The sequence below is a fragment of the Oncorhynchus masou genome, chromosome 6, assembly GCF_036934945.1.
Source record: "Oncorhynchus masou masou isolate Uvic2021 chromosome 6, UVic_Omas_1.1, whole genome shotgun sequence".
In the NCBI taxonomy this organism is placed as follows: Eukaryota; Metazoa; Chordata; class Actinopteri; order Salmoniformes; family Salmonidae; genus Oncorhynchus; species Oncorhynchus masou.
The window spans coordinates 19,687,458-19,700,016 of record NC_088217.1 but is presented as its reverse complement, the minus strand read 5'-3'; the positions used below and the strand labels follow the sequence as shown (position 1 = coordinate 19,700,016).

Sequence of the window (12,559 nt, the reverse complement as noted above, 5' to 3'; positions counted from 1 at the left end):
GGGCCGTACATACTACCCTCTGTAGTACCTTGCGGTCCGATGCTGAGAAGTTGCCACACCAAGTGGTGATACAGCCAGTCAAGATGCTCTCATTGTTGCAGCTGTAGAACTGAGGGCTCATACCAAATCTTTTCAGCCTCCTTAGGGGGAAGATGTGTTGTCGTGCCCTCTTCACGACTATGTTGGTGTGTTTGGATCATGACAGGTCCTTAGTGATGTGGACACCGAGGAACTTGAAGCTCTCGACCGTCTCAACTTAATCCCTGTCAATGTGAATGAGGGCGTGCTCAGCCCTCCTTTTCCTGTAGTCCACGATCAGCTTCTTTGTCGTGCTGACGTTGAGGGAGAAGTTGTGTGTATTTGTGTGTGTGTGTTGGCTGTGGCTTTTCTCATTCATTATGGAAAGCGATTACTGTAGTGCTCAAGTTGGCATGCTGGGACCTGGCTGATTCATGCCTTTACATACATGTGAGGAAGAGTGACTGTCTGAGCATACGGTGTGTGTGTGTGTGTGTCTGCAGCTAAATATATTTGTCTAAATAGCATCTCTGTGAATTGCTTGTGTGTGCGCTCACATGCACACCTGTCTGTGAGCGAAAGTGGGGATATTTGAGAAACAGAATGGAATTGAATAACTACCCGCAAAACATCAGTCTCAACGTCAACAGTGAAGAGGCGACTCCGGGATGCTGGCCTTCTAGGCAGAGTTGCAAAGAAAAAGACAAATCTCAGACTGGCCAATAAAAAGAAAAGATTAAAATGGGCAAAAGAACACAGACACTGGACAGAGGAACTCTGCTTAGAAGGCCAGCATCCCGGAGTCGCCTCTTCACTGTTGACGTTGAGACTGATGTTTTGCGGGTACTATTTAATGAAGCTGTCAGTTGAGAACTTGTGAGGTGTCTGTTTCTCAAACTAGACACTAATGTACTTGTCCTCTTGCTCAATTGTGCACCGGGGCCTCCCACTCCTCTTTCTATTCTGGTTAGGGCCAGTTTGTGCTGTTCTGTGAAGGAAGTAATACACAGTGTTGTACGAGATCTTCAGTTTCTTGGCAATTTCCTGCATGGAATAGCCTTCATTTGTCAGAACAAGAATAGACTGACAAGTTTCGGGAAGAGAGTTCTTTGTTTCTGGTCATTTTGAGCCTATAATCGAACCCACAAATGATCATGCTCCAGATAATCAACTAGTCTAAAGAAGGCCAGTTTTATTTCTTCTTTAATCAAAACAACAATTTTCAGCTAACATATGCTAACATAATTGCAAAAATAGTGTTCTAATGATCAATTAGCCTTTTAAAATCGTAAACTTGGATTAGCTAACACAACTTTCCATTGAAACACAGGAGGGATTGTTGCTGATAATGGGCCTCCACGCTTATGTAGGTAATCCACGAAAATCTGCCGTTTCCAGCTACAATAGTCATTTACAACATTAACAATGTCTACTATATTTCTGTATACTATATTTCTGATCAATTTCATGTTATTTTAATGGACAAAAAAATGTGCTTTTCTTTAAAAAACAAGGACATTTTCTAAGTGACACCAAACTTGTGTGTGTGTATATGTATATATATTTATAGATTTATGTATTTATGTTTATATATGTCTGTCTGTTTCTGTGGTATATATGAGTGTTTGTGTGCCTGTGGTTCTGGTGTGATCCAGGGGCGTGGGAGTGGGAGCACCTCCAGGAGGCCATGGGGGAGAAGCTTAACAACTCTCTGGCCGTGGCTCAACTCATGGACCGCATCCGCTCCTTCCTAGGCAGAGACAAGGTGACCCAGAAGCTTGAACAGATACAAACGCACGCACACACCCTAGCCCCGATATAACACAACATGTGGCTCTGGTCAAAAGCAGTGCACTAAATGATTCATTTGGGATAGGTTGAACTCTCAGATTGAGGGAATGTGATGTGGGACTTAACCTCAGGAGACGTGACATGCAGGGTAATAATTAGATCTGGTGATGAGAGTTGAGTTCATTCTTTTTCAATTCCATCAAAAACAAAGTGTCACTTTTGCACTAGTTCTTATCAAGGAGCATTTCATATGTTTGGTTTCAAACCATCAGTGGAATTGACTAAGCAGCTGAAAATCAATGATCCATGCGATGTTATAACAAAATGCAGCATAATGAAGCCATGAGTTTGATATGCAGACTGCTCTGGAAGCGAGCCTGCCTGCCAGTCTGTTTCAGCATTAGCCAGCTCCATTGAGGCGGTCTTGGCAGTGAGGCCAGGGACAGTGGAGTTACCTGCTGCTGAGGCAGGCTGTTAGACAGGCTATTTTGATGCCACTGGGGAGCTGGATGTGGAAGCTCTGAATGAAATGGCACTTATGCTTGTAAACACCAACAGTGGCGGAATTGTCAGACTTAACCCACGCTGTGTGTGTGTGTCGGTTTGTGTTTGTGCACACATGTTCCTGTGCATGTTTGTGTGCGCGTCTGTGTGTGTTTGTAGGGTCCCAGGGACACGCCCAACGCCCGGGCCGCCCAGCTTGGTCCTCAGTCTCTGGTCAACCTCTTCAATTCTCCTCTCTACTCTGATGTCATTTTTATGGTGCAAGGCAAGTTCACACACCCCAGACAATTACATGTAGTGCCAGGTCACCTTTTTTTATTAAACATGATTAGCTGATTCCTTCATTGGGGCTCTCAGGGAGTCAGTCCATTTCATTATTGCACCGAATAGTGAAAATGCCGTCGACATAATTCAGGGTTCTTCGTATGACATGCACTTGCTATACAATAACCACAGTGCTAGAAGGTCCTTTAGAAATGTATGTACAAATCATGTCTTTTTGTGCAATTATTGTATCTTTTTGGGGGTATAAACACACAGTAATGTTAAAAATCTCCTGATATTATGTTACAGATGTGTGTGCACATTTTTAATGCCTTTGATGCAGTAACTGTACATTTTTCTTTTTAACAATGAGAAACTATTGCATGGTGACGCCAAGCTCCAAGTGCGTTAGAAATCATCTACAATAACCCATATAATGAAATGCATTTTCTTTCTGCTCCTGACACTTCAAAATGTCCACTTTGCTTCACCTGCGCTGCATCCAACTACAGAGAGCACTTTCATGAGTTTAACAATGCCTGTCATTAGATGGAAAATACTTCAAGACAACCATTATGTCATGCTTTATAGCGGTCATAAGGTCTGGGTTAATTAAAATAACACATTCCTGAAAGGCATCAATTCATAACTATGACAGTTTTAGATTAAATTCACCTTGCACCTAGACTGTGTATGAGAAGATCATTCAGTAGATATGATTGGCTGATGTGAAGCTGTAATGTGGAAGCATGTCAGAAGTACAAGAAACCAACAATAGCTGCTATTATCCTCAGCGGTATTGTGAAAACCTTCCCTCTTACAACTGGGGTATGTCAGGGAAACGATTAGCAACATGTTACCGAGAACCGCCATTCAACCTCTCTCCTCCAGCAACTTCTCCCCGAGGTCTTGCTGTGAAGGAGACTGTGTAAAGGAGAATGGATTCTAATTCTCAGTAAGTTTGTCAAAATAAGGAATCAATTTAAAAACAGACTGTGTTTCAGGGAGTGTGTTACCGGCTCACCGGGCGGTCCTGGTGGCCCGCTGTGATGTCATGGCGGCTATGTTCAGCGGGAAGTATGCGGAGGCACGGAGTCGGGTGGTGCCCATCCACGGAGTCTCCTCTGACACCTTCCTTTCCTTCCTGGAGTACCTTTACACTGACACCTGCTGTCCTGGTGGGTCCACTGCAGTGCCGGAACAAAAACAGGCTCATTATAGGCCGGGGCCCACCCACTTTAGACTGCTGTGTATGAAAACGCTACTACCGGTAGCTGTCAAATTCTTTCTTCCTCCGCCCTTGTTTCCTCAATTTCTCGCCACACTTCCAATTTCATTGGAAGAGGAGGTCCGGGGGAGGGACTGTGGATCCTCTCCACCAATGTGCTATGAGGGGAGTGTGAGTAATTGAGGAAACAAGGACGGATGAAGCAAGAATTTGAGGGCTAGAAACGTTTTCGCACACAGCCCAGGGGTGGCTTACCCTCCTCCTGGACAGCTACGGAGTATGCAGGCTTTTTCTGCAGCCTTGCTCTCACTCCGTGTTTCAAGCTTGATGAGTTGGTTATTTGAATCAGCTGTGTAGTATTAGGGCAAAACAATTAAACGTGCACCCAGGAGGGGACGCAGGACCAAGTTTGGGAAACCCTGCTCTAACTAACACTTGGATTCAGAACATTAAGGTCATTATTATGAGCAGTTGATTCTCTAGAAGCAGGTGTGATTCAGCAGGGCAGGAGCAAAAGCTTACAAACCCAGGAGAACAGAATCCTGAACTAAGATAAAGATGTATTTCTATCTGCAACCTGTCAGTGAACATGCCCCAGGTCCTCAGTGCTGCTCACACTCTCAGATGGAACTAACAGTATCTCATAAGCCCCAGAGGGATTTGACTGACAGCTCCCCCAAAATGATTGACAGGCTGGGGGAAGATCAAGAGCAATTGGAGTGGACACCATGACACTACGATATGATGGATAGTAATGTAGGCCAATTTGTTTGAAGGGGGAGGGATTTTGTGTGTTTGTGATATTATCTTGGGGATGATATGTTTCCGAGTTGGTTAATGTGAAATGACAGTACAGCGGCGTGTGTGTGTTATAAATCACAAGTGTGCATTTCAACCACAATTTACAATCAAATTTGTGCATGAGTATGAACATTTTCTAAACGAGGTTCCAGTATGTTTGACTCTGTGTGTGTGTCCAGCCAGTGTATTGCAGGCCATGGCCGTGCTGGTCTGTGCAGAGATGTACCAGGTGAAGCGTCTGCAGCACCTGTGTGAGGTGTGTGTATGCGCCTACCTCCAGAGCATGCCTAGCCGAGAGCTGGCATCAACCGGCATCAGTGTGATCCGCCTTCTCCGCAGAGCTAAGGTTCGTGCGTATGTGTGTGAGAGATATACAGTTGAAGTCGGAAGTTTACATATACCTTAGCCAAATACATTTTTACTCAGTCTCACAATTCCTGACATTTAATCCTAGTAGAAATCCAGTCTTAGGTCAGTTAGGATCACCACTTTATTTTAAGAATGTGATATGTCAGAATAATAGTAGAGAATTGTTTATTTCAGCTTTTATTTCTTTCATCACATTCCCAGAGGGTCAGAAGTTTACATACACTCAATTAGTATTTGGTAGCATTGCCTTCAAATAGTTTAACTTGGGTCAAATGTTTCAGGTAGACTTCCACAAGCTTCCCGCAATAAGTTGGGTGAATTTTGGCCCATTCCTTCTGACAGAGCTGGTGTAACTGAGTCAGGTTTGTAGGCCTCCTTGCTCGCACACGCTATTTAGGTTCTGCCCACAAATGTTTTATAGGATTGAGGTCAGGGCTTTGTGATGGCCACGTCAATACCTTGACAGTGTTGTCCTTAAGCCATTTTGCCACAACTTTGGAAGTATGCTTGGGGTCATTGTCCATTTGACCCATTTGTGACCAAGCTTTATCTTCCTGACTGATGTCTTGATGTTGCGTCCATATACCCACATCATTTTCCAACCTCATGATGCCATCTATTTTGTGAAGTGCACCAGTTCCTCCTGCAACAAAGCACCCCCACAACATGATGCTGCCACCGCTGTGCTTCACGGTTGGGATGGTGTTCTTCATCTTGCAAGCATCCCCCTTTTTCCTCTAAACATAATGATGGTCATTATGGCCAAACAGTTATATTTCTGTTTCATCAGACCAGAGGACATCTCTCCAAAAAGTACGATCTTTGTCCCCATGTGCAATTGCAAACCGTAGTCTGGCTTTTTTATGGCGGTTTTAGAGCAGTGGCTTCTTCCTTGCTGAGCGGCCTTTCAGGTTGTGTCGATATATAGGACTTGTTTTACTGTGGATATAGATACTTTTCTACATGTTTCTTCCAGCATCCTCACAAGATCCTTTGCTGTTGTTCTGGGATTGATTTGCACTATTCGCACCAAAGTACGAATCTCCTTCCTGAACGCGCCTCCAGAACGTGTCTCCTTCCTGAGCGGTATGCCAGCTGCGTGGTCCCATGGTGTTTATACTTGTGTACTATTGTTTGTACAGATGAACTTGGTACCTTCAGGCGTTTTGAAAATTGCTCCCAAGGATGAACCAGACTTGTGGATGTCTACAACATTTTTTTTCTGAGGTCTTGGCTGATTTCCTTTGATTTTCCCATGATGACAGGCAAAGAGGCACTGAGTTTGAAGGTAGGCCTTGAAATACATCCACAGGTATACCTCAAATTGACTCAAATTATGTCAATTAGCCTACCAGAATCTTCTAAAGCCATGACATAATTTTCTGGCCTTTTCCAAGCTGTTTAAAAGGCACAGTCAACATAGTGCATGTTAACTTTTGACCCACTGGAATTGTGATACAGTGAAATAATCTGTCTGTAAACAATTGTTGTAAAAAAATACTTGTCATGCACAAAGTAGATGTCCTAACCGACTTGCCAAAACTATAGTTTGTTAACAAGAAATTTGTGGAGTGGTTGTAAAACGAGTTTTAAGGACCTCCAACCTAAGTGTGTGAACTTCCGACTCCATTCCAAATCAACCCCTACTCCTTAACCTCTCCACACTCCTATATATTTAAAACATTGGATCGGTGGAAGCAATATGGTGAAGATTCTCACAAGCATAAACTCATATTCAGATATACAGGAGTGCCTAGAGCAGGGCTGTTCAAGTCCGGTCCTGGTGGGCCAAATCACTTCTGGTTCATGTTTTTAACTGGTAGTTAATTGCACTCACCTGGTGTCCCAGGTCTGAATCAGTCCCTGGTTTGAAGGAGGGCATGAAAACCAGACGTGTTTTGGCCTTCCAGGACCGGAATTGAACAGCCCTGTCCTAGGGGAAGGATTTGGTATTCAGCAAGAGAGTGTGTATGTGTTCTCTCTTCTGTGTATGTGGCTAGCTCCCACAATCCTCAATGGTCTCCTTTCCTTCACAACCTGACGAAGACCATGGGTCTATCATCTGACCATGGTTCTAAATAATATTCCTCTGCTTGTATCCGTTCCTTATCTGCATTGACAAACTTCTCCAGCAGCATCCTCCACAGTGCTTTCCAGAGAGATGAGACAAGGAGAAAACACTTCAGACTATTGAGATGCACCCATTAAGGTTTCAACAAGGTTTATAACTCTGTGCCAATAAAAAGAGAAATTATTAAAAAATGCTAGTATTTAAATAAATTTTTTTTTACAATCCTTACCAATCAATCCTCTCCACAAACATGAGAGGATGTGGTTGGTGAAAACCACTTGTATCCTAAGCTGTGAAGCGTTTCTACCATTGCTGTCACCTATCCAGCTTTCAGGTCATTGGTTAAAAAAGCTTGAGGCAAGGAGAGCATATGCATGCACGCACATTTCACAGGGTTGGAAAATGACATTTTCCATGTGGAAGTCATTGTTGTATTCTGTCTTGCAGTTTCTATTTTAAAAGCTACAACATAGCTGACTTACCACCTCCATATCCCTCTTTTTTGTGACAGTACATATTTCCTCAAACAGATGACACGTACCACATTTACATGCACACCAATGACCCATTGTTATTTGGGATACTCGAGTATTCTGTTTTTGAGTTGATGCATATAAACATCATATCCCTACATTTTGTTAATCTCGGTTATGAGAAACCTTGATAAGAAGCTTGGGCTATGCCGATTTTAGACTTGATACTATGGCATGTAAACATTTTAGCCCGTTTACTGTTGTTTTTCGCAGTCTGCGGAGTCCGTTTTGCATATCATGGATGTTGTGTGTTGATGTCTTCATCTGATTGTGAAACAAATAACTTAAAGTAACCTGAGTAGTTTGATCCACCATAATAATTAATTTGGCTGATAGTCAGTATTTGACCATATAGCCTACTGGCTACTTTCACCCCTAATTTAGACAAGGTTCTGTTTATAACTCCCGACATTTGGTAGGCCATTTATTTGTCAACTTATAGTTAGATACATCTTCTCTTCTGTTATAACATGTTGCCATAAAGTAGTGCTCCACAGAATATTGTCTTAACTAGATTACTAATGAATGATATCAATGTAACAACGGTAAAGTTGTCTTTCGTTTAGGGACTGGGGAGAAAAACGCAATAACTCAAACAGTGAAAAGATTCCTGTGCACAATGTAATCAGTTTGACTGGTTTTAAGAGAATGAAAAGCTGAGAAAACGATTTAACATGTTTCTGATAAGATTTCAGTTGGTCTGGTGTGCATATTTTATGCGGTTGAAATACTGTCTGCTTGCATAAGTGTCAAATGTAACAAAAGTTTCAGTACATTTGCATTTTCTCATGAGATGCTGAAATAAATAATTTATCCACTCATGTTAGAGACAAAATTAACATTTGTTCGATCATTTTAATGCAAGAAATGCATACTTCTGCAGCAGTTAATATTACGGTACATATGAGAGGTTGTAAGCCTACAGTCAGTGTCCATACTTCAGTAACTAAGCCATTTAAACATTTGGAATATTCGGTTCATGGATTCAGGCATACTCGTGAGTGGGATATCAAAAGGTGCATGTTAAAAGCTTATCTCAAATAAAACCTGAAGCGGGATATGAGCTAATTACTATCAAGTATGTAAACGTGGTCACTGTTCCCCTCTCTCTCACAGTGCCACAATGCAGAGCAGCTGTATGTATGGCTACTCCACTTCATAGCCAATAACTACCTAATCTTCAGCCACAAGCCTGACTTCCTGGAGCTCTCAGGTGAGAAACCATAGGGCAGATCACAGGGCATATTAATAAGTCAAAGCTACTTACTAAGTACAACTGGTGTTGCAAGCCCTATGCGTCGACCAACTGAGCAATTGGACCTGCATGACAGTCACCATAAGCTATGGCTGATGCAAGCTGTTGTGAAAGCTAATGGCTTTTTGTATATAATTTATAATATGATAAATGGAACTGTAAACCCATTCAGTAGACATACTGTCAGTTTTAATAGCACAGATTATTAAGTAGAGGACACATTCTGAAAGGGGACATAGTACAAGTTAAATTAATAATTCTGACGGCCGATGTAGTGGAATAGTGGATTGCTAAAGCGTCTAAAAAAACATTTACACCTTCCAATTTTGTAAATAGGGCTTGTACACCTACGACGCTACGACGCTAAATTGGCGTTCACCTTTCCTAATGCCTGTCAAGCCACGAGGTCCCTGGTTATGACAGATTTTGAAGACACACACTGGTTAATAAGCACACAATCCATGTTTAGTAGCATCTACAACAGGATTATTTCCATTAACAATGTCATTCCACATAATATATCAGGTCAAATAGATGGGTCTGGAAGGGCACAAGTGAAGAGATAAAGACTAGAGAGTAGTCCTACTACACATTCACACTGGTGCAGTTCTCAGGTGTAAGCACAGGGGTATCAGGCAGAACACTTAGGTGGCTTGATGGCTTCATTGAAAACGTTTGTTTAGGCAATGACAGAAAAAATGTATCCTGGCACTGTTTGTGTGCAAGAGCAAAAGGTTGACATGTTGCCATGGTAATATCATCACGGCAACCTTGTGTTTTTGTCATCTCGGTTGACAGAGGAGGAGCGGGAACAGGTGGAGAGACTACGCTGGCCGTCCCGAGGCTACCTTCAGGAGCTGAGCGAGTATCAGCAGCGCCGACGCAAACTCAAGAAGTCCCGCTGTCTCGTCATGTGACACCCACCCGCCGCCACACCCTGGAGAAATAGTGAGAGACCGAGAGGAGAAGGTGTGGGGCAAGAGACAGAGGACAAAGAAGAGGGGGAAAAGGTTGGCAGGGAGGACTTGAGAGAGAATGAGAGAAGACGCTATAAACAAACCAGACTTTAATTCCAAGCTATCTGCCTCAATTGGACAGTGAATAAGGGGAAGAGAAATCTAGGCAGCTTAGGAAAAGAAGACCCAGAGTGTTGAGCGTGGAGCAGAAAAGGTCAAAGGGCGACGTCAACGGGAGGTGAAATGCAAGACTGACGCACCCTGGTCCTTTAAGATCAACACGTGACTGTCTTTGGGACAAAATGACATCTATTTAACCAGGGAGACTAGGGTGGGAAAAGGAAAATGGCTACATTCCAGGTTTATCTTTGCAGTCACGGTGGCTGCATATTTCAGAAGATTGTTATAGCATACTTGTGGTTCCTGAGATGTAAAGCCTTCTTCAGGTACTGTGCAGCTGCAAAAACAACCTGTTCATAGAGGATGCATCTATGGCCCGGAGGTTATTGGTAGAAAAATGGCTGTCCATGGCGAACCATAACCCTTTTCAAGGCAAATGAACTGTGTATCCATATAGAATGGACAGTGATCATCTTTGCCATCTCCACACAGGAGATACATATATTTTTATTTAAGCGAAGACGGTGCTCAACTGAACATATGTGCACGGGAAACGTTGAAAGGAACAGGCTGAAACGCATCTAAAACGTTTGGGAGTGTTCTGTCTAATGAACGTGACCATTGATTGTGCATCTATAGAGGATGTCTATTTAATCTATGGACACAATCCTCCAGTCCCAAATCAACCCCATGGCACTACACCCTACACACCTGTTAATGTCCACTTCCTTCATATCCACAATGGTTCCTGAAGAAATGTCTAGGGCTATAGTTGATTTGGGTCGAGGCCACCATAACTGTGAGTACATAGTGGTCCTACATGGTTGTCTTACTGGGTTCTTCTGCAATGCTAAATCCTCAAAAAGAGAGCAGCCATGTTTAACAGCATTGGGGCACCTGGAGACTTAACACGCACACACGTTCAGTGAAACCCTAGCCAAACAACAGCTCTGGTTTGACCACACCTCAAATGTGTATTTTTTTGCCATGAGATAATAATTGGATGGCGCTGCAACTATTTTTGTACTGTGTACTGCCTGTACCAGGGGGTGTTTTGTAACGTCTGGAGTGGAGCTAACTGCATGTGGAGACTAGAGGGTGTAGGTGTTTTATTTGGTGACCAGCCGGCCATGGGGGATGGTTGTGTACAGTGATAATTGTGACCTGAGTCACTTGGAATAAAAACATGTTTTAGAAATACACGTTGGCACACCGCCTACTGAATCGTTATTGTACATCTGAAGACATCTCTGACTGAGCAGTCCCGAGTGTGTTAGTATGCATTAATAATGCACGTACAGTATGTCATGTGTTAAAGGTTAGTCTGAAGCTTAGTTGCTTCTGTTGAATTTAAACTGTATAAACTCATACACACAATATGACTTGAAACCATTTCTATCCCCCCCATGCTACATACACACACACACAAATCAATCTATACAGCCCTTCTTACATCAGCTGATATCTCAAAGTGCTGTACAGAAAACCAGCCTAAATCCCCAAACAATGCAGGTGTAGAAGCTCAGTGGCTAGGAAAAACTCCCAAGAAAGGCCAGAACCTAGGAAGAAACCTAGAGAGGAACCAGGCTATGAGGGGTGACCAGTCCTCTTCTGGCTGTGCCGGGTGGAGATTATAACAGAACATGGCCAAGAATTTCAAAATGTTCATAGGTGACCAGCAGGGTCAAATAATAATAATTGCACAGTGGTTGTTGAGGGTGCAACAGGTCAGCACCTCAGGAGTAAATGTCAGTTGGCTTTTCATAGCCGATCATTCAGAGTATCTCTGGTGTCTCTAGAGAGTTGAAAACAGCAGGCCTGGGACAGGTAGCACGTCCGGTGAGCAGGTCAAGGTTCCATAGCTGCAGGCAGAACAGTTGAAACTGGAGCAGCAGCTCAGCCAGGTGGACTGGGGACAGAAAGGAGTCATCAGGCCAGGTAGTCCACACCCAGGCAGCAATTGCTACATGACATAAGCCGTACATCAGGGGTACTCAACTACTATTTGAGAATGTCCGGATATATATTGTCATTTATTGGCTCAGTAAAAAAACAAACACCTCGCGACACAAAACTGTTCCCACCCCTTTTTTTTTTTTTTTTTGAAGCTCATTCCTTGCAATTCTACACATTTTGCCATGGGGCAGAGAGAAAATCTTTGAGTTTTAAAGCAAATGTCCTGCAATTCTAAACATTTTGCCATGTCTTGGGTGTGTTGGGATACCTGAGTGACTCAACAAAATCAACGTGGGCCTCCTGTGGGTTGAGGCCCCTGGGCATGTAATCTGGCAATGATAACTACAATACTTAGAAATGTCCAGTTCCACTACTTAGCTGACATGTTCAAATTAGCTCTAGGTTCTGTCAGTAAATGATATAAGAGGAAATATACCCACGCACTACCAAATTAATTTAGAAATGAATGCTTGTGCATTGTACTATTACAATTCTCAACAGCAGCAAGTTAAAAGTATTCATTTTTTAAACCGGGACCCTCGGTCTACATTGACCCCGTTCGTTGAGTATGGCTGCAGTACACTATAATACATCGGTTCTCAACATTTACTGTACCAGTGAAAGTCTTCCTCGTTTTTTTATCTAGCTCATGTTTAAGACACATTACAACATGTAAAAGCACCACTGGAGATA

General features: G+C 42.9%; 1 protein-coding gene across 4 annotated transcripts in view; it reads left to right on the top strand.

Annotated features, from left to right (window-relative positions):
* The window catches only part of LOC135541471 (rho-related BTB domain-containing protein 3-like), a 34,488-nt gene extending 23,376 nt beyond the window's left edge, over window positions 1–11,112 (top strand). The window contains exons 7-12 of one of the 4 annotated variants that reach the window (XM_064967779.1): window positions 1,674–1,783; window positions 2,473–2,578; window positions 3,582–3,755; window positions 4,786–4,952; window positions 8,696–8,792; window positions 9,633–11,112. In XM_064967779.1, the coding sequence (XP_064823851.1) occupies window positions 1,674–1,783; window positions 2,473–2,578; window positions 3,582–3,755; window positions 4,786–4,952; window positions 8,696–8,792; window positions 9,633–9,751 (773 nt within the window). In that variant the 3' untranslated portion in view covers window positions 9,752–11,112. Of the gene's footprint in view, window positions 1–1,640; window positions 1,784–2,472; window positions 2,579–3,581; window positions 3,756–4,785; window positions 4,953–8,695; window positions 8,793–9,632 lie in introns of those variants that run through there. The other 3 variants (XM_064967778.1, XM_064967781.1, XM_064967780.1) reach the window with 3 other exon arrangements.
* The last annotated feature ends 1,447 nt before the right edge of the window (window positions 11,113–12,559 follow it).